Source organism: Pipistrellus hanaki (genome assembly GCF_964339955.1).
Source record: "Pipistrellus hanaki genome assembly, chromosome: 2".
NCBI classification, from domain to species: Eukaryota; Metazoa; Chordata; class Mammalia; order Chiroptera; family Vespertilionidae; genus Pipistrellus; species Pipistrellus hanaki.
In genome coordinates this window covers 54,494,067-54,513,976 of record NC_140504.1, presented here as the reverse complement: position 1 = coordinate 54,513,976, position 19,910 = coordinate 54,494,067, and the positions used below count along the sequence as shown (strand labels likewise).

The 19,910-nt window shown below is 35.3% G+C and overlaps 1 protein-coding gene across 6 annotated transcripts in view; it reads left to right on the top strand.

The window, feature by feature from the left end:
• STXBP5L (syntaxin binding protein 5L) overlaps positions 1–19,910 on the top strand; it is a 157,491-nt gene that overhangs the window by 46,850 nt on the left and 90,731 nt on the right. For all 6 annotated transcript variants that reach the window (XM_084871511.1, XM_084871510.1, XM_084871509.1 and 3 more), the window contains 3 exons: positions 7,739–7,822; positions 11,913–12,036; positions 16,136–16,214. In XM_084871511.1, the coding sequence (XP_084727637.1) occupies positions 7,739–7,822; positions 11,913–12,036; positions 16,136–16,214 (287 nt within the window). The remainder of the gene's footprint in view (positions 1–7,738; positions 7,823–11,912; positions 12,037–16,135; positions 16,215–19,910) is intronic.

Sequence of the window (19,910 nt, the reverse complement as noted above, 5' to 3'; positions counted from 1 at the left end):
ACCAAAATAATAATAATAATAATAATAATAATAATAATAATAATAGTGAGGACAAAGAAAAGTTGAACATGATTAACTAATTCAACCTAATTGATGTGTGTAGTACATTATACCCAATATCTGCAGACTACACATTATTTTCTAAGTGTACCTGGAATATTTACTGAAGTTGTACATTTGTTGACACATAAAACATGTTTTAATAAATTTCAGAGGATTAAAATAATGCACAATATATTGTGTTAACCACAAGATAACTTAGCAAGATTATCAAATATAAATAGGAAATTTGAAATATAGTGAATTAAATTCAAAGAAAGTAAAAGATAGATAATAATAAAGATGTCATGGTTAATTTTATGTGTTAACACAATTGAGTAATGGGATAACCAGAGTTTTGGTCAAATATTATTCTGGGTATTTCTGTGATGGTGTTTTTGAATGAGATTAATATTTAAATCAGTAGTCCAGTAAAACACATGACCTCCCAAATGTGAGTGGGTCTCCTCCTATCAGTTGCCTGAATAAAACAGGACAGCTGGCTGACCTTCCTCTATGGGAAGAGAATTCCTCCTGCCTTACTGCTTTCTAACTGGAACATCAGCTTTTTCCCTGCCTTCATACTTGATCTAAAACATCAACTCTTCCTGGATCTCAAGCCTGCTGGCCTTCAGGTTGGAATTACGCCATCAGTTCTCCTGGTTCTTAGGACTCAAATGGAACTATATTGCTGGCTTTCTGGGTCTCCAGTTTGCCAGTTCACCCTGCAGATTTTGGGACTTGTCAGCTTCAATAATCATGTGAGCCAGTTCCTTATAATAATCTCTGTATATACATCCTGCAGGTTCTGTTTCTCTGGAGAACTCTAATACAAAATATGAGAACAGATATTAAAATAAATAGAAAAAATGTACATTGGTAACATCAAAAGGTGATTTTGTGAAAATACTAATAAAATTGATGCATCTCTGGCTAGCTGATGAAGAATTGAAGAAAAAAAGTACAAAGAACGCAACTAATTTGTGTTCATCTCAGAAACACAAAGGTGTTTTAACTTTTCATAGTCAATATCATATCCATATTAACAGAAATAAGGAGAAAATATATTACAATAAAAAGATGCATTTGATTTCATTTAACTTCCCTTCACAATAAATAAAATTATCTTGTAACATTAGGAAAAGAAAGTAATTAATATGAACTTCACTTATTTACCCAAAAGTATGAAAATATCCTCTTTAATGGTGAATTAATGTTTTTCTCCTGTAATAAGAACTGATAAAAGATGCTGACTATAGCTGAGACCAGTTTGGCTCATTGGCTTGGGGACTGAAGGGTCCTGGGTTCGATTCCGGTCAAGGGCATGTACCTTGGTTGTGGGCAAATCCCCAGTAGGGGGTGTGCAAGAGGCAGCTGATCGATAACTCTCTCTCATCAATGTTTCTAACTATCTCTCTCCTTTCTTCTCTCTACAAAATCAATAAAATATATTAAAAAAAAAAGATGCTGACTATATACATCTTTTATTTAACATGGTGCAACAATTGACAATATTAGTTGTTGAAGAAGGTGAGAAGGAATTGAAGCTCTCTTATGCAGTTTTTGAAATGAAAACTGGTATAATTAATTTGGAAAACTGCTTGGCACTATTAATTAAAGTTAAACATACTCTTACCCCATGAATAAATATGGATAAGTATATATCTGACAGAAATGCATATAGGTGTTCACCAAAAGGCATTTATAAATTTATTCATAACAACATTTACATTACCTGTAAAATGAATACATTGTGGGGATAGTAGTTACCTTTAGAGAAAGAGGATGAGGATATTGACTGGGTAAAGTTGTGAAATAGGCTTCTGAGAGTCTTGCATTGTTTTTCTTCTATTTCTTGTTTTCCCATTGTGTTTTTTGACTTGGTAGTATTTTCTTGAGTATGTTCACTTCATAATTCATTAAAGACACATCTATAACTTGTGTACTTTTCTCTGTATTTTAATAAATATATTTATTAAAATACTAGAGGCCTGGTGCATGGGTTCATGCACTGGTGTGGTCCCTTGGCCTGGCCTATGCCCTCTTGCAATCCGGGACCGCTCGGGGGATGTTGGATAGCTGATTTTGGCCAGATCCCTGCAGGCCCAGTCCAGACAGGAGGGAGCCAATCCTGTGCATTGAGCATCTGTCCCTGGTGGTCAGTGCACATCATAGCAGGCAGTTGAGCGGCCTTAGCATATCATTAGCATATTATGCTTTGATTGGTTGAATGGATGACCATTTTACTGGACATTTAGTATATTAGGCTTTTATTATATAGGATTCCTGACAAGAAATGTATAGAAATGAATTAACACATGCTTATGTACATATGTATGTATATCCTATATAATAAAAGAGTAATATGCAAATTGACCATCACTTCAAGACACAAAATGGCTGCCCCCATGTGGTCAAAGATGGCTGCCCCCATGTGGACACAAGATGGCAACCACAAGATGGCCTACAGGGGAGGACAGTTGTGGGCAGTTAGGGGTGACCAGGCCAGCAGAGGAGGGCAGTTGAGGGGGGAACCCAGGCCTGCAGGGGAAGGCAGTTGGGAGGCACCAGGTCAGCAGAAGAGAACAGTTCGGGGGGGAGGGGGGGTTCCAGGCCAGAAGGGAGGGCAGTCAAGAGTAACTGGGCCAGCAGAGGAGGGCAGTTGGGGGTGATCAGGAGGAAGGGCAGGAAGGGGTGACGTGGATGGCAGAAGAGGGCAGTAGGGGGAGACCAGGTCAGCAGGGAGGGCAGTTGTAGGGGGACCAGGCATGCAGGGGAGGGCAGTTAGGGGTGACCAGGTCGATAGGGGAGGGCAATTAGGAGCAATCGGGCCAGCCAGGGAGCAGTTAGGCATCGATCAGGCTGGCAGGGCAGTGGTTAGGGGGTGATCAGGCTGGTAGGCAGAGGTAATTAGGGGCAATCAGGCATAGGCAGGCGAGCAGTTGGGAGCCAGCAGTCCTGAATTGTGAGAGGGATGTCCAACTGCCTGTTTGGGCCCAATTCTTCAAGAGGTCCCTGATTGGAGAGGGTGCAGGCTGGGCTGAGGGACAGCCCCCCTGTGCACGAATTTCGTGCACTGGACCTCTAGTGTTAAATATATAGAACCCAGATCTCATGTAATGGGGGAAATACTAGAGGCGTCGGCAGGAAAGTCAGGAGGAAAGCAAGGATGATTTCTCTTCCTCTCCACTATTTTTAGTGGCTTTTTTTGTCGTGTGGTTAGATGCATACGAAAAAAGGAATACAGATTGGAAAGAAAGAAATAAAACAGTCCCTATTTTAGGTTATATGGTAATATACCTGGAATTCCTATGAAAATTAACATTTAAATGAATAAAAGCAGTGATAGAATTTAGAGGGTAACATACTAAAATCCAACCATAGAAACAGTACCCTCCTAGAAGAGACAATTAAGAGATGATCTCATATAAAACAGCAACCAAAAATTCAAAATAATTTGCTATAAAATTAACAAGAAAAATCTATGCATGGAAGACTTTCCAACTTCCTAAAGATATAGAAGTGTACTTGAATAAGTGAAATGTATTCTTTGCTCTTGTTAAAAGGACTTATTATTTTTTCTTCTATTTCCTGAATTTTGGTATTTAAGTGTTTTTTTCTAAAATCAAATGATTATATCACTAAACAATTAAAATTGTCTCTTTATATATGTTTATAAAACTATACATTTCTCTGTTGACAAATATTTACCCATGTCCCATAATTTTCATTATGAGGCACTTGTATTTAATTTCATAATGATTTCTCTTTTACCATTAATTATTTAGGAATATATTTTTTTTGTTTCCAAAATGTTTTTGTCAGTGACTTCTAATTTGTTTTGATACTTTGGTATTTTTTTATTTTTATTTTTTCTTTTTTTGTTGTGTGTGTGTGTGTGTGTGTGTGTGTGTGTGTTTAAATCCTCACTTGAGGATATTTTTTTCATTGCTTTTTAAAATACTTTTTTTTAAATTTATTTCAGAGAAGAAGGGAAAGGGAAAGGAGAGAGAGATAGAAACATCAATGATGAGACGGAATCATTGATGGGCTGCCTCCTGCACGCTCCCTACTGAGGATCAAGCTCAAAACCTGGGCATGTGTCCTGACTGGGAACTAAACCATGACTTCCTGGTTCATAGGTATACACTTAGCCAGTGAGCCACACCAGGCAGGGTCCATTGCTCTTAAGAGAGTGGAAGGGAGGGAGGAGGGAGGAGGAGGAGAGAGAAAAACATCAATGTGAGAGAGACACGTCAATTAGTTATCTCTCTCATTCACCTGGACTGGGGCCAGTGATCCAACCTGCAACTCAGGTATGTGCCTTTCACCAGGAATCGAACCCATGACCCTTCAGTAAGTGGGCTGATGCTATACTCACTTGAGTCACATTGGTCAGTGCTGGTGTTTAATAATTAACATACATTTATCAGATAATCTATTTTCCTCAAATAATGTTCCAGGTTCTGATGATGTAGTAGTGAATAATTCACCCTACTTCTGTGCCTTTATGGTACTTACATTCTATTATGGGACGTATATTTTTAAAATATATATGTATATATAATTACATAACATATAAATATATGTAATATTTTATAGTTTTATGTTTTGGTGTGGTCACACATGTTGCAGAGTGATCTTGCATTTGTCTTGATCCATCTTGGTCACAGAATGACCTTGTCTAATATCTCATGGATGTCAGGGGCTGCTTTTCTCTATCTCAGTTCTCTAAATGATTTCAGTGTTGTTGTTTGTGTGTGTGTGTGTGTGTGTGTGTGTGTGTGTGTTTTACATTTCCTGTATTATAATATTGTATAATTATCTCAATTTATGACATTTTGAGGTTCAATATTTTATATTTTGTAATTTTTACTGAAGCTATTGCTAATAATGTTTTACAACATCCATTTTCAGATATTTACTTTGAAAAAATATATTAGCATTTTAGAATATTATTTAATTAAGTCTTTGGGCTCAGATTATGAAAGGTTATATTATTCACTAGAGGTCTGGTGCATGAAATTCATGCACTGGGGGGAGGATCCCTCTACTCGGCCTGTGCCCTCTTGTAGTCAGGCAGCCGGATATCCTTAGCACTGCCGTGGAGCGGGAGAGGCTCCTGCCACCACCACTGCGCTTGCCAGCCATGAGCTTGGCTTCTGACTAAGTGGCATTTCCTCTGTGGGAGTGCACTGACCACCAGGAGGCAGCTCCAGTGTTGAGTGTCTGCCCCCCCTGGTGGTCAATGCACATCACAGTGACTGGCTGTCCGCTGTCAGGCTGAAACCAGCTCTCTGACATCCCCCAAGGGTCCCGGATTATGAGAGGGAACAGGCCAGGCCGAGGGACCCCACTGGTGCACAGTTGGGGCTGGAGAGGGACATGGGAGGTTGGCCAGCCGGGGAGGGACCAAAGGAGGACTCAAAGGCATGTACAGCCTATCTTGCTCAGTCCTGATCAATTGGACCCCACGAGTCTACTATCTGCCCCTTGGTGGTCAGTGCACGTCATAGCAAGCGGTTTAGTGGCCTTAGCATATCATTAGCATATTACACTTTGGTTGAACGGCCTACCAGTCGATCAGACACTTATATATTAGGCTTTTATTATATACTAGAGGCCCGGTGCACAAAATTCATGCACGGGGTGGGGCGGGGGGGTCCCCCCTCAGCCCAGCCTGCATCCTCTCCAATCCAGGACATCCCTCTCACAATCCAGGACCACTGGCTCCTAACTGCTCACCTGCCTACCTGCTTGATTGCCCCTAACTGTCCCCTCACCAGCCTGATCACCCCTTACTCTGCCCCCTTGCCAGCCTGGTCACCCCCAACTGAACCTCCCTCCACCCCCTGCCATCCTGGTTGCCCTCACTGTGCCGCTCTGCTGGTCTGGTCGCCCTCAACTGCCCCCCCCCCCCCCCCCCCCCCGCTCCCGTGGGCCTGATTGCCCCATGCAGTCTGCTCTCAGTCATTTGCTCGCCCCTCACTAATCCCCCTGCCTGACAGGTTGCCCCATGCAGCCTGTTCAGTTGTTCGTTTGATTGCGATGGTTACTTAGGCTTTTATTATTATAGAAGATTTTTTTTACTTAAATCAGATTTTTCAAACTTTTTAGATGTACAAATTTTATTTCTATATACTCCATAGGAATTTTTCTCATATACTACATAGGAATTGGTTTTATTGTCCATCATTTTCTCTGGTATGTAAATAGAATTTATTTGAAGTTGAAACACATGTTAGTACAATATATATGATTTTATATAAATTTTATTTTAGGGCCCTGACTGGTTTAGCTCAGGGGATAGAGCGTCAGCCTGTGGACTGAAGGGTCCTAGGTTTAATTCTGGTCAAGGGCATATACCTTGGTTCCGGGCACATCCCAGTGGGGGGTGTGCAGGAGGCAGCTGATCGATGTTTCTCTCTTGTTGATGTTTTTAACATCTCTTGTCCCTCTTCCTTCCTCTCTGTAAAAAATAAATAAAATATTAAAATATATTTTAAAATTTTTACTTTAGAAAATATTCTTTAAATTTACTTTTTTATTACGTATTTTTTATTGATTAAGGTATTACAAATATATCATTATGCCCTTGAGTTTGTAAAGAAACTCAATTGTTTTGTCAAATCAATTTTAAAATTTATTGTATGGTTTAAAAACAAAATAAGAATATGTTATAGCTTCAAAAATTAGCATACATTGTTTTCCTGACCTGATATATGAAATTTTGTTTATTTCCTGTTAAAACTACTAGCTGATTTGTTCTTTTTTGTGTAAGTGATTAAGTCTCTGGATGCTATGTTGGAGTAGCTTATAACCAGCACTATATTTTCTGTTTTACCACAGAGTTTTGTTTTTTTGTTGAATATTGAAACATCATACTGTATAACAATTCTCATCAGAGAAATATTATTAATAGATTTCTAGAAAGTTATCTTAAGGCAAATCCATGGGCTATATTATTACTTCAACACTGGCCTATTTTTATCCTTTCTATTTTTTCAACTAAGGATAGATTAAATTTAATGAAACATAAGAATCATAGCAAAAATCAGTATGGCTAGGACTAGTTGAAACTTGAATATGATCTTATAATTATCTGTTCTCAGATTCTTTTACTTTAAAATTAAGAACATGTATTTTAATTGTCTTTTTTATTGATTTATAAACAAATATTAATTACTTTTAATGATTTGAATCTCTAGAAGACCTTTGTGAACTTCTAAGTGTTCATAAATCTGAGTTTAAAATGCTATTATAAGTCAAAGAAAAAAACTTGATATAGAGAAACTAGATTTGTGGCCACATTTTCAAGTTCATTGGACTGAATGGCATTATACATAATTTATTAAACTTCATTTCATCCTTTATTTCATCTTTATTTTTTCTATCCCTTTTTTCTTCTGCTTCAATTTCTTTATTTTTTTTGTGTGTGTATGTCATGTATTTTTACATATTTCCTCAATTTCTTTTTAGAATGAGGCAGATATAATTGGCAAATGTTTATATTGAAATAGCATACGTGCCAGTTTTTTAAAACATAGAAAGTCTATATTCAGAATCTGGAAAAATTGGTATCCTAATAAAATTGTATTATATAGGATGATTTCATTTTAATGTATTAACATTAAATTTTATGTGGAACAAGTTAAAATTAATGTTAGCATTACAAAATGATTGTTCTAATGTTTCCCAGCTGCTAATAGGTTATGAAAATGGTACTGTGGTATTCTGGGACTTGAAATCTAAAAGAGCAGAACTGAGACTTTATTATGATGAGGTAAGTGATTTCTCCTGAAATATTTGAAAGCATGTTATGACTTTGTGTCTTTTTTTGCTTTTAAGCTATGTATGTTACCAGTATTCTAATCACTGGGACACTGATTCTGATTCAATGCCTCACACTTCCTGTTGATATTTGCACAAGTTCCAACTCTGAGTTGTTTTTCTGAGTGGGAATTCTGCCTACTTTAGTGCCTATTTTGGGGGGCCCTTTATGGCATCTTATATACTTTAGTGCCTATTATCTGTACTGTATAGCCACCTTCATCTAAAGTTCTTTTCCTTTCTTTAGGTCGTGTGCTTTTGTCTTAACTCATTATCCTTACGGTCTCTAAAGACACTATTCACACAGAAAATTATTTTTATGTGTCATCAAATTTAAGTTGTTAAATTGAACGGTCTTATCTTCTAATACTTGCTGCTTTAGAATAGAGATTTTGTACATAATAATGCCTAATAATAAGAGTCAGTAAGATCATGAAGTTTTATTGTACGTAGTTGAGGCTGATTAGTGTTTCATTCATTTTTTAAAACATTTTATTATTTTTTTTAATTTCTTTATTGATTAAGGTATCACATATTTGTCCTCATTCCCCCATTCCCATCCCCCACCCTTCCCCAGTCATGCCCCTCCCCCCTGTTGTCCTTGACCACTGGTTAGGCTCATATGTATGCACACAAGTCCTTTGGTTGATCTCTCTCTTTTATCCCTACCCTCCCCCTGAGGTCCAACAGTCTGATCCATGCCTCCTTGTCTCTGGGTCTGTTCTTGTTCATCAGTTTATGTTGTTCATCATTTCCTCTAGATGAGTGAAATCATGTCCTACTGGAAATATTCTTACAAGAGCTGAAAATGAGACAAGCAATAATGATTATGCTGAAAGGCAAATGAATCAGTCTGTAGTGAGTTTCTTTCTGAGCCAACAGTTCTTTTGAGACCCAATCTCAATTTCAAACAGTTCCTTATGTGTATATGTCAGCAATGATATTTCAGTTCTGGATGGTGGACAAATGGTGGTAATGCAGGTGTAAACCTCTCTGGTTTGGTCCTGGGCAACTTAGGGTGACTCATAGTTGTTGACTGCTAGTATGGCAAGGCGACGTCAGCATCTTCCATCTCTGGACTGCTTCTCTTCTGTTTTCATGGTTGGAGTAGTCCTGTCAATTCCTCTCTGTTGCCAGAATTCACATGGTCTTAGAGTTGTTTTCTGAAAATATACAAACATATTCTTAACCAAAAGTTAATAAAGGAATATTTTCTATAGATCCTTTTCCATTTTTTGCCCAAATGATTTTCCTCTGGCTTATTTTAACACCATGTGTGTTTTTCATGGGTGTTTTGCTGTTAGCATTACATTTAATTTTCTAAAATACAAATTTTCTAGCTATAATTTACTTACAGGATATTTTTCCTTACATGACATTCTTCTACTTTGCCATCTCCCCTTTTTGATTTAAATATTAGGAGGCTTTTGAAAAATTTTAATGTAGTCTTGATAGCTTTTAAATTTTAATTTTTTGCACTATAATATGACTGCTTTAGGTTCATTACATGTTATACAATTTTATCATGAGATGAACTACCAATAAAAATTTTAGTTAACACTTTAGGAACAGCATTTTGTCCAGTACAATTAATTTTTCTAGGGTATTCACTTTGATTAGTGTTTCATTTAGAGAAAGCAATTAACTCCTATTTATAAAGGAATAGTCTCTGACTTTATACTTCATATGTTCAGAGATTGACTCTAGACCATTAATTATTTCCATCATCAGGAAAGGCTAATGTGAAGACAGTGAAGCTGGAGGCAGAGGTGAAAAAGAAAGGGGAATTACCTCTTATAGCTGTGAAAATAAAGGTTAACATCTGTGCTTTCAATTAAAATTTTAAGATGGTAGAGTAGGGAGAGATAGGAGGAATATACAGGTCAACAATTGCTGGTTTCTCGCATGCTTATAGTGAAAGAGTGCAGAAGAATGTAAGATAACACTGATATAAATACAAAAATAAAATTTAAAAACATTTATAATCCTTCCTTTCTGTACTCCCTCCAACCCTCTCTTAACAGTTTTTAAGTTTTGATACTTAAAGATAGCCAAAGATTTACAGTGGGCATGCTTGGTGAAAAATACTACAGCAAGTAATGTTATACAAATATACCCTTTATGATAAACTTTTGGGGCATCTTAAATCATAAGGAAAGAAGGATTTTCCTTATTTTAAATACACAAAATGTAAAGATAAGGATGGAGATTGTTCTCTCTTTAAAGACTAAGCTGCTAGATAAGAGTCTAAATACCATCTGGGAAGTTAGCCAGTTGGAACTAGAGTAGAGCAGCTAAAAAGGAAATCCAGAGGAAAATGCTGAATCAGATGGTTTTCCTATGGCCTTGAACAGTGTAGAAGGAATGTTTCTAACCTTAAAAAGCAAGCAAAAGTATTTACAATGATCTGTTTAAATAAGGATTAACTATGTTTAAATAAGTGGGTGGACTACTACACTCTACCTACTTTCTATTTAGAAATCATTTTAAATATTGATTTATATGATATATGTATAATTTCCTTTGGTTTCTTACCTTTCTAGTGTCTTTTACTAACAAGATTATCATTTTAAGATATACAGTGGAACATTGTTTCTGTGTTCTACATTTTTAAGTTCTTTTTGAATTAGTTGTATTTTAGTGGAGCTTTAAAGTCCTTTTTAAGAAAAGGGTAGGGTATAAACAAATAATTACAAATTGAATATTTATTCATTAAGTCAGTTCAAATGCCACCTCTTCAATAATGCACTCTTTGACATCCTCCTCTCTAATAACAAGTTGTTTTTACATGTCTACTCTTCTGTACAATATGTATACTTCTTTTATAGTACTTGTTTTGGTTTTGTGTTGTAGCTATTAGTAGGAAGAAGGGATGGGCCTGAGGGCACTGTCTCTGTGTCCCCCCCCTCCCCCCCACCATATGTAGAAGAGCAGTCTCAGAGAACTTTAAGGGAGGCTCATCCAAGTTAACATGAAGAGGTGGCAAGAAGTGACATTTCCCTTCTCTGCCTAGTAATGAAGAGCAGGGTGAGAAAAAAACAAAAGCTCACAGTTTCATGTTATCTTTTCCACTTAATCAAATCTTATCTTTTGAAGTACAGCTTATATCTTGTTTCCTTTATGATGTGTCTAATTATTACTCTAGCAGTCAGTTATCTGTAGCTCTAATAATACCTACTGTTTGGAAGTTCATTTATGTCAGTCTTTCTTAGCTCACTATTCTCTAAGTTCCCTTAAGGAAATGATCCTGTTGTATATATCTGTTCAGCTTTTATGTCTACCAGAGCGCCTACTTTATGCAAGAGACTGTGCTACCACTGGGAATAAGTTTGGGAAAATGAAGTAATACTTTTTAATTTTCTTTCATAACTACAAAGTGAATCTGTAAATAAAAACATTAATTCTTACTTTAAATCAATTTAAATTTTTTATGTTAGAGGCAATATGGTATTACAATGATTGAATATGGGTTTTTTATTTATTTAGATAGACCTCAGCTTTTGAGTTGTGTGTCCTGAGCAAGTACCTCAATCTCTCTAGGCCTATTTTCCCATATGTAAATTTGAAAAAATAATACTTCTTTTATAGGATTAAATGAAATAATATACATAAAGTACTTCCCATTGGTCTGACTCACCATAAGAGATGGTGGCTCTTATGTAAATTGTTTTTTTAAATTAGCTACTTTAAGTGGAACTAGCCCACTACCTTACCAGAAATCATCTTCAGATAACCTTTCTTTTACTTCTATATAAACAATTTTTCAAAGAAACATTATAGGATACAGGGAGGATGTAGAATTGATAGCAAGTTTTGGGATCTAATGATGTTAGAAAATTTACTTAACTTTTATTTATCTCAGGAGATGAGTTTTTGGTACCCTTTTATAAGCCCATAAAGGGATGAATCAAAGATAGTATAATCTGGGTCAGAAAAATTATATATGTTTATTAAGTGCTATTGCTATAATAATTTTATGTCAATAATTTTTCTTTATAATATCAACTTCTCTTACTCTACCTGTTTAATTGTTATTCCATTAGGCTATTCATTCAATTGATTGGCATCATGAGGGCAGACAGTTCATGTGCAGCCATTCAGATGGTAGCTTGACTTTATGGAACCTGAAAAACCCAAGCCGTCCTTTCCAGATCACAATTCCACATGGTAAGATGTATGCTTTCAAAAGGAATAAATTATAGAATTTAAAGAGGTAGTATCTGAAGCCGGTTTGGCTCAGTGGTAGAGCATCGGTCTGTGGACTGAGAGGTCCCAGGTTCGATTCTCAGCAAGGGCATGTACCTTGGTTGCGGGCACATCCCCGGTACGGGGTGTGCAAGAGGCAGCTGGTCGATGTTTCTCTCTCATCGACGTTTCTGGCTATCTCTCTCCCTTCCTCTCTGTAAAAAAATCAATAAAATATATTAAAAAATAAAAATTAAAATAAAGAGGTAGTATCAATGTGTTTGGTAGAAAGAAGCAATAGACATAGCTTCTGATTCTAAATACCTCTTTTACACCTCATTCAGACCCCCACATTATGCTCTAAACTTCCTATCTATCCACTTTCCTACTTAGTAAGTGATACTTATATAGACCTTTCCAACCAAAAATTGGATAATGGATGGCCTATATATATATATATATATATATATATATATATATATGAAACAGAGGAGATAATAAAGGATGTTTGGCCAGTTTTTAAGTGTTAAGGAGAATGGCATTACCTAGATCTGACTTTCAGATAATTCCTATCTGTTGTTTTCTAGTTATTACATTTATTTCCATTTCTGCCATTTGGTTCCACTAAATTATGAGGATTGTGGTATTATTATAGGTTGTATTTATTTTTATCTTCCTCATTGAAAAGCATACTTAGCATTTATGTTGGGCATCTCCACCTATCTTTGATTCAGATAACCATATTATTTTCAAGAATATTGGTGATCAGAATTCTATGTTTACCTCAAAGTGTTGGTTGTTTCTTAGAATAGAGAGGTCAAAACCTACCATTTAATCAAACACATTCTATTTTATAGTTTCCGAGCATTTATAAAGTGTAGCATTTAGAAAGCAGGAATTTTTTAAAACAATGGATGACTTATAAATCACAATATGGAATTATTTCATCTTGTGTTAGTCTGCCATGTTTTGTACCACAGCTGCATGTTTCATCTGCAGATGATTAATACATTTAATCTGAAGTGCTTTACTTAGAGATTACTTTAAATTTAGATACTTACATGAGATGTTTTATTTAAAGATTGCTATGCCTGGGCTGGTTTGGCTCAGTAGATAGCCTGTGGACTGAAGGTTCGATTCTGGTCAAGGTCACATGCCTGGGTTACAGGCTCAATCCCCAGTAGGGGGCATGCAGGATTCTCTCTCATCATTGATGGTTTTATCTCTTTTGCCCTCTCATTTTCTTTCTGAAATCAATAAAAATTAAAATTAAAAGATTGCTGTTATGGAAACTTTGGATACGTATTTGCTATACATCTACTCAGGTTTAATTATTTGTTTCTGTGATAGGTTCTCCTCCCTATCAACTCTCCCAACCATTTTAAGTTTTATTTGCAAATTTGTAAATGGCTTATTCATACATTTTCTATTTACTTACATTCTCACCAGTCAACTTTGATACAAATTCTTTTCGGTTTGACTGGTAACAGATACTTTAATATATTTTACCATATCTATATTTATTTTATCAGTTTGGGTTTTTCTATAATTCTGTTTTTAAATGAAGTTCTGTTCACAAGTTGTTGGAAACATTAACATCTGCATTTCTCATAACATATACAATTAAATTCCCGCTGCCTCACTATAACGTAGTGAAGCCAGTGTCAGTGATTTCAACAATAGAGGCCTCCATTGTCATATCTATCTATATTCTTTGGATTCAGTTTGTTTCCTTCTGGTTCAGCTATTTTTACTTTCTAAAGTAAAAAATTTTCTCTAAGTACTACTTCAACTGTATCCTATAAATTTTATATGTAATTTCATTAATAATATATAATTTTTGTTAATATTCAGTTTGAAGTATTTTCTAATCCCTATTATAATTCTCCTTTTTACCTACGATTTAGATACGTGATTTGCCTATGGTACCTCATATTGTCATTTTTATATTTGTTTTGATTAATTTAGTAAAATTTATTTCTTTGTACCCTAACAATTAGTACAGTACTCTGAGCATAAGGAGTATCAATAAACGCAATTTTTTATTATGGTGTTTTATACAATATGACATTTAAGCTACTTCAATTACTGACAGGCAACAAATATAATTAAAGCAGAAATCCTTCACCCAAAAAATAATTTTGGAGTTGGAAATTGAAGTAAAACATTAATTAATTGGATGTCTTTTCTATTAAAATTGGTGCATAATACTGATGTGTATTGGTTGAAAAATAGTTATTGCTTCCAGATATATAAACAACTGTAAAATATACTGTTGTGGTTAATTACCAGCTTAGTGATTATTAGAGAAGCACTGGTTAAAAAAGACATCACTGTGTAAAGGATGGATCTCTTTCCTGGCTCTTACTTCCTTCATTCTCTTATTCCACTCATTACTCAAACCAGTAACCACTAACCAGATGTTCCTCTCTGTGCAAGGCCACTGTTCAGTTTTAGTCTTGAGCCACAGTTGTCTCTTTGTAAGGCACCATGATTTATATATTATGTCAGCAATTACTTTTTATATATAATCTTTTTTCTAAATGAGAATGATTATAACCAATATTTTATTATTAGTTGCCTCCTTACTGACATAGGGTAAAAGAAAAAGCAATTTTAGAAAATATGCCATGGAACAGATACAGCATGCTTTATGCTAATACCCTACCCTTTAAACATATTAAATATAACTATATTGACATCCTATTTGGATTTGGTTGTGCCATTCTAAAGCTATTCTGAACACTTAAACATATATGCATGTAAACACCTGCTTATAATGGGTATCTGTTTCTATAAACAACTGTGGCAATACAAGAATAAATAATGGTACTTAAAATAAAAATGTATAAATCAACTTAAAATGTCAACTTTATTAAAATGAGACAGAATATAAACAAAAATGTAAGTAGAAAGGTAAGTAGTTAAGCAGAAGTAGTCCTAGCTGGTTTGGCTCAGTGGATAGAGCATTGGCCTGTGGACTGAAGGGTCCTGAGTTTGATTCTGGTCAAAGGCACATATCTGGGTTGTACATCCCCAGTAGGAGTAATGCAGGAGGTAGCCAGTCAATGATTCTCTCTCATCATTATTGTTTCTAGCTCTCTCTCTCTCCCTCTCCTTTTCTCTCTGAAATCAATAAAAATATATTTTAAAAAATAAATGCAGAAGTAGCTTTGTTTCCATTTCATACTTTTTGATTCTTTATTCAAAATCTAAACAACATAATCTTTCCCCTACAAGAAACCACTATTTTGTTGTATGCAAATAGAATACATCATTAAATTTACTTTTTAAAATCATGAAACATACTGTGTTTATCATCTAATGAACTTCCTTTAAATGAAGTTAATGAAAATGCAATAATATTGATAGTCTGTAAACTTTGAATAGCATGTGTTTTTTTTCCATATGAATGGGGTTTGCTTGTATTATAGATAAAATGGATCTTCATAATAATACATTTCATTTTGTGGATAAATATATATGTGTGCTTTCAATTTAAAGATTGTTTATTTTATCTTGAAACTTAATTAGCTCTAGCTGGTGTGGCTCAGTTGTTTGGAGTGTTGTCTGATACATCAAAAGGCTACAGGTTCAATTCCCAGTTAGGGCACATCCCTGGGTTGCAGATTTGATCTCAGGTCAGGGCATGTGTAGTAGATGACCAATCAGTGTTTCACTTTCACATCAATGTTTCCTCTCTCTTCTCTCTCCCTCTCTCTTCCTTGCTATTTAAAATCAATAAAATCGTATCCTTGATTGAGGATTTTTTAAAAACAAACTTAAATAATTAAAATAATCTTACATAAGACTATACTTATACATGTAGAATGTAAAACAATATAAATTTCATAAGTTTACAGATAACTTTATTGACTATATAGCAGTCAAGTATTAGAATTCATTAAATTGTTTACAAATTCAACAAAAATGTTAGGCTACATAGACATGTGTTTATTTTATTGGAAAAAAACACACATTACATTATTATTTTCTTTATATTCCTTTAGTCAAACCTTTTAATTATTATGGAATAATAAAAATTAAATCATATTTAATAAAATTCTTTTTCTTTCTTTAGGAAAAAGTCAAAGAGAAGGAAGAAAATCTGAATCTTGTAAACCAATACTTAAAGTAGAATACAAGACCTGTAGAAACAGGTATGTGCTTTTACTTTGGGGAATATGGGAAAATATGCAATAAACAGAGACAAGAAAGGCAGATAAGTTTTAACGTTGGTGTATTGTTTAAAGTTTTTCATAATTATATTACCTGGCTGAATACTTTACATTAATAATAACAGATTTCTTATTGTTTAATAAGCATATATATGTTGAGCATTATTATGAAAACTAGTGATCTGGTGCACGGATTTGTGCACATTGAAAGGAAATTCATTAGAAAGTGGCCAGCGGGGTGGGGCTGGGTGAGACGGGCTAAACATGCACTGGAGCCAACCTCCCGAGGTCCCTTCCCAGCGGCCCCACCTGGGGTGGCACTGGGGCTTAAAAGGGGTAGGCAGAGTGAGTGGGGTCCCTCCAGCAGGTGTGGTCCCTTAGCCTGGCCTGGGGGGATCAGGCCGAAATGGGCTCTTCAACATCCCCTGAGGGGTCCTGAAGTGTGAGAGGGACTCTGCAAAGTTGCTGTCATACTGGGTGTGGAATGCAAATGCAAGTGTGCAATAAACCAGATTCAGGGCCAACAGTGCTCCAGCAACCACAGAACCCACAGACAAAGGTGGAATTGCGTGGCCCTATGAGAAATCAGATTCCCTCCTCTCTGGTTTCAGGGTGCGTCACCTGAGTACTGCCGCTGCCAAGTCACTGCAGCTCAGCAGCTCCTGTGTTGAGTGTCTGCCCCCTGATGGTCAATGTGCATCATAGTGACCAGTCAGAGAGGGAGGGACACTTAGCATATTAGCTATATATATATATATATATTACAAATAATAACTTAATTATTTTAACTTTTTATGAATAGTCAGATTAATATTATATACATTAATTTTAACAATGTAGGGCTTTTGGCTATGTACATTACAAGTAGCAGTCATTTACCATTATTAAGAAGAGCTATTTACCTATTGATAATGCATATGAAATAAGTAAATACATAACCAAGCCTCTGTACTTTAGGTTTCTATACTCTGAAATTGGAAAGATTATTGTTTGTTTAAAAGATAAGCAGTAATGTTCATTAGCATAATAAAATAGCATTAAATTTTAATATATAGAAAATTAAAGAATTCTTAAAATTCTCTTGTGTATATATAGCAGCCATATCCTATACATCAACAATCTTTTTACTTGCAATAATTTTTAGTGGCAATATATTCACCCAGAATTACCACAATTCCAAATCTTGCTTAAACTTTAATTTTATTTTTACTCTAAATTGGATAATCCTATCTTGTATTACTTATATGCTCACACTAGAATGTTTTCTTGGCATCATAGGTACATTTAATGTTTGTTTATGCCTACTATTATAAAGACCTAATAATATGAAAATTGTGATAATTTTTACCAGTTAGCTTATGTATATATATTTTATTTATATGTATAAAGCTTCTATAAAAGGGTAATATGCAAATTGGTCATGACACCCTCACAGTAACAACCAAACAGCAGGCATGGGTTAGCGAGGGACAACCAAACAACTGACCAGCAGGTTGTGTGGAGCGACTAGGCCAGCAGGGGGGGGGGGCAGTGAGGGGCAACCAGGGCGGTGGTGGGGCAGTTGGGGGCCCCCGCTGGCACCTGCCTTGGCTAGCCTGGCGCCACCTGCTCACTGGCCCTGTCCCTGCGCAATCGGAGGAGCCCCGCTGGAACTGACCATGCCTGGACTGGGGCCTGTGGGCTGGGGGCAGCTCCTGCATTGAGTGTCTGCCCCCTGGTGGTCAGTGCACATCATAGCAACTGATTGTTCCACCAATAGTTCAGTGGCTTGGTCAATTTGCATAATAGGCTTTTATTATATAGAATGTGCATGGTAATCATTCAGTAAATTGTAGCTATTTATTACTACAAGCACTACAGACTACTGTTTAAAAGAGCAGGTTTAGAAGTCTGACAGACCTCAGTTTTGGGTTTTTTTTGCTTAGTTATTTAACCTCATTAATAAAATGAGGGTAATACTTACGAGGATTTACTACAATAATTAAGTTTCTAATGCAATTAACTATGAGTGGTTCCCTGAGCATTTTCCTGAGTAAATAACTTTTTATTCAATCATTCAGTAGTTTACAAAGAAGTACATGTATAATTAAGTTTATACCCAATATTTTCTGATGCAGAGTCATAATGAGAGCAAAAATGATTTCAATATTAAAAAGACAGGGGAGGTGGCTGAGGTTGAGGAGGGTATAGGGAACAAAATGGTGATGGGAAAATAAATAAATACAGTTGTTTTTTTAGAAGAAAGGGCATATTTTGCAATGTACTTACAAAAAAGAGATAGAGTAAATTGCTTCTGACCTATGTTTAGATTAGTACTAGGAGATGAGAGTAAATTCACTTTTACATGGAAATAAGTAGATAGTTATGGTCTTTATCAATATTTGGAACAGATATTAAGGCCAATATGTTTGAAAAGGTACTATGTTCTCCAAGTCATGATCCTGATGTGAAACAAAGCAACCAACAAACAAAGATACAGAAACCCATACTCATTTCATTAGAAATTATTTTTAAATCTGGAGAAATCTTCTCAATAACATATGTGTAATTTATAGAAAGAACAAAAACGGTTCTTACTACCACTATTAGTAGGTGAGTAATTTACTATGTCAAATTACTGGGGAAAGACTAACTCAAGCCAATTGATGCAAGGACTCAAGGAAAATAAATTAGAGCATTATTGCTTGTGTAGCTTACAACTCAAATATTTTTGTCAAAATATTGACAGAATTATAATAAAAATTAGTACAGGTATTTTATATATAGACTTTGATGGCAACTTTTTAAAGGTTTTTTGTTGTTGTATACAGTCAGCATAAAATTAGCAAATGTTCTATTGATAATGTATAATACTATGTACAGTACAAACCAGAAGAGAAAGGGAAGTTTTATAAAGTAATTTCTAGAAATAATTAGTTCCTTCAGTTTATTGGATGGATCGAAGTGAATTACTTAGAGAAGCATGTATTCTCAAAGAATTTAGTACACTAAAAGTACTTACTAGCTCTTTTTTAAAAAAAAATTTTAATAAGAGTATTTTCTGTTTGATATTTACTTATTGAAAATACTTCATATCATCACTTATTTTCTTTTATATACATATATTAGAGATATAGGTATTGGAGAAGACTGAAAAATTATGAAGCTATTCAATAACTTTCTAATAGCTATGATATCTTATAGTCATCTCATTCCCACTCTATTACCTAATTGTATCTTGCAATTAACAGAGAATTAAAAAATTATTTGACTTTAATTTTAGAAGATAAATAGAACTGGCTGGCACTAAGTAAATTTGATAATAAGATCACATTTCTTTTTGGTGAATTATTTTTCCCTTATACATTAGTTTTCTCTGTCTGTTTGTCTTAACTTTTTTTCCACAGAAACTCCATTGCATAGAATTTTCATGTTACCTCCTACCATTTTGGGTTTGCCACTGTCACATTTTATTTCATATTGAAACTTGCCCCTTTTTTTATTTTTGAGATTTGGGACCCAACATGCAAACTGGTTTATGTGGGGGGGAAAACAAACAAACAAACAAAAAAACTAACATAGCCTATATTTAGAGATTTAAAGTTTGGGAACCAACTAATACTATATGTGTGGATGTCTTTTTGTGTCAGTGACCCCTTCACATCCCTCCTACCTCATTGCCTTTCCCTTTCCCCCCAC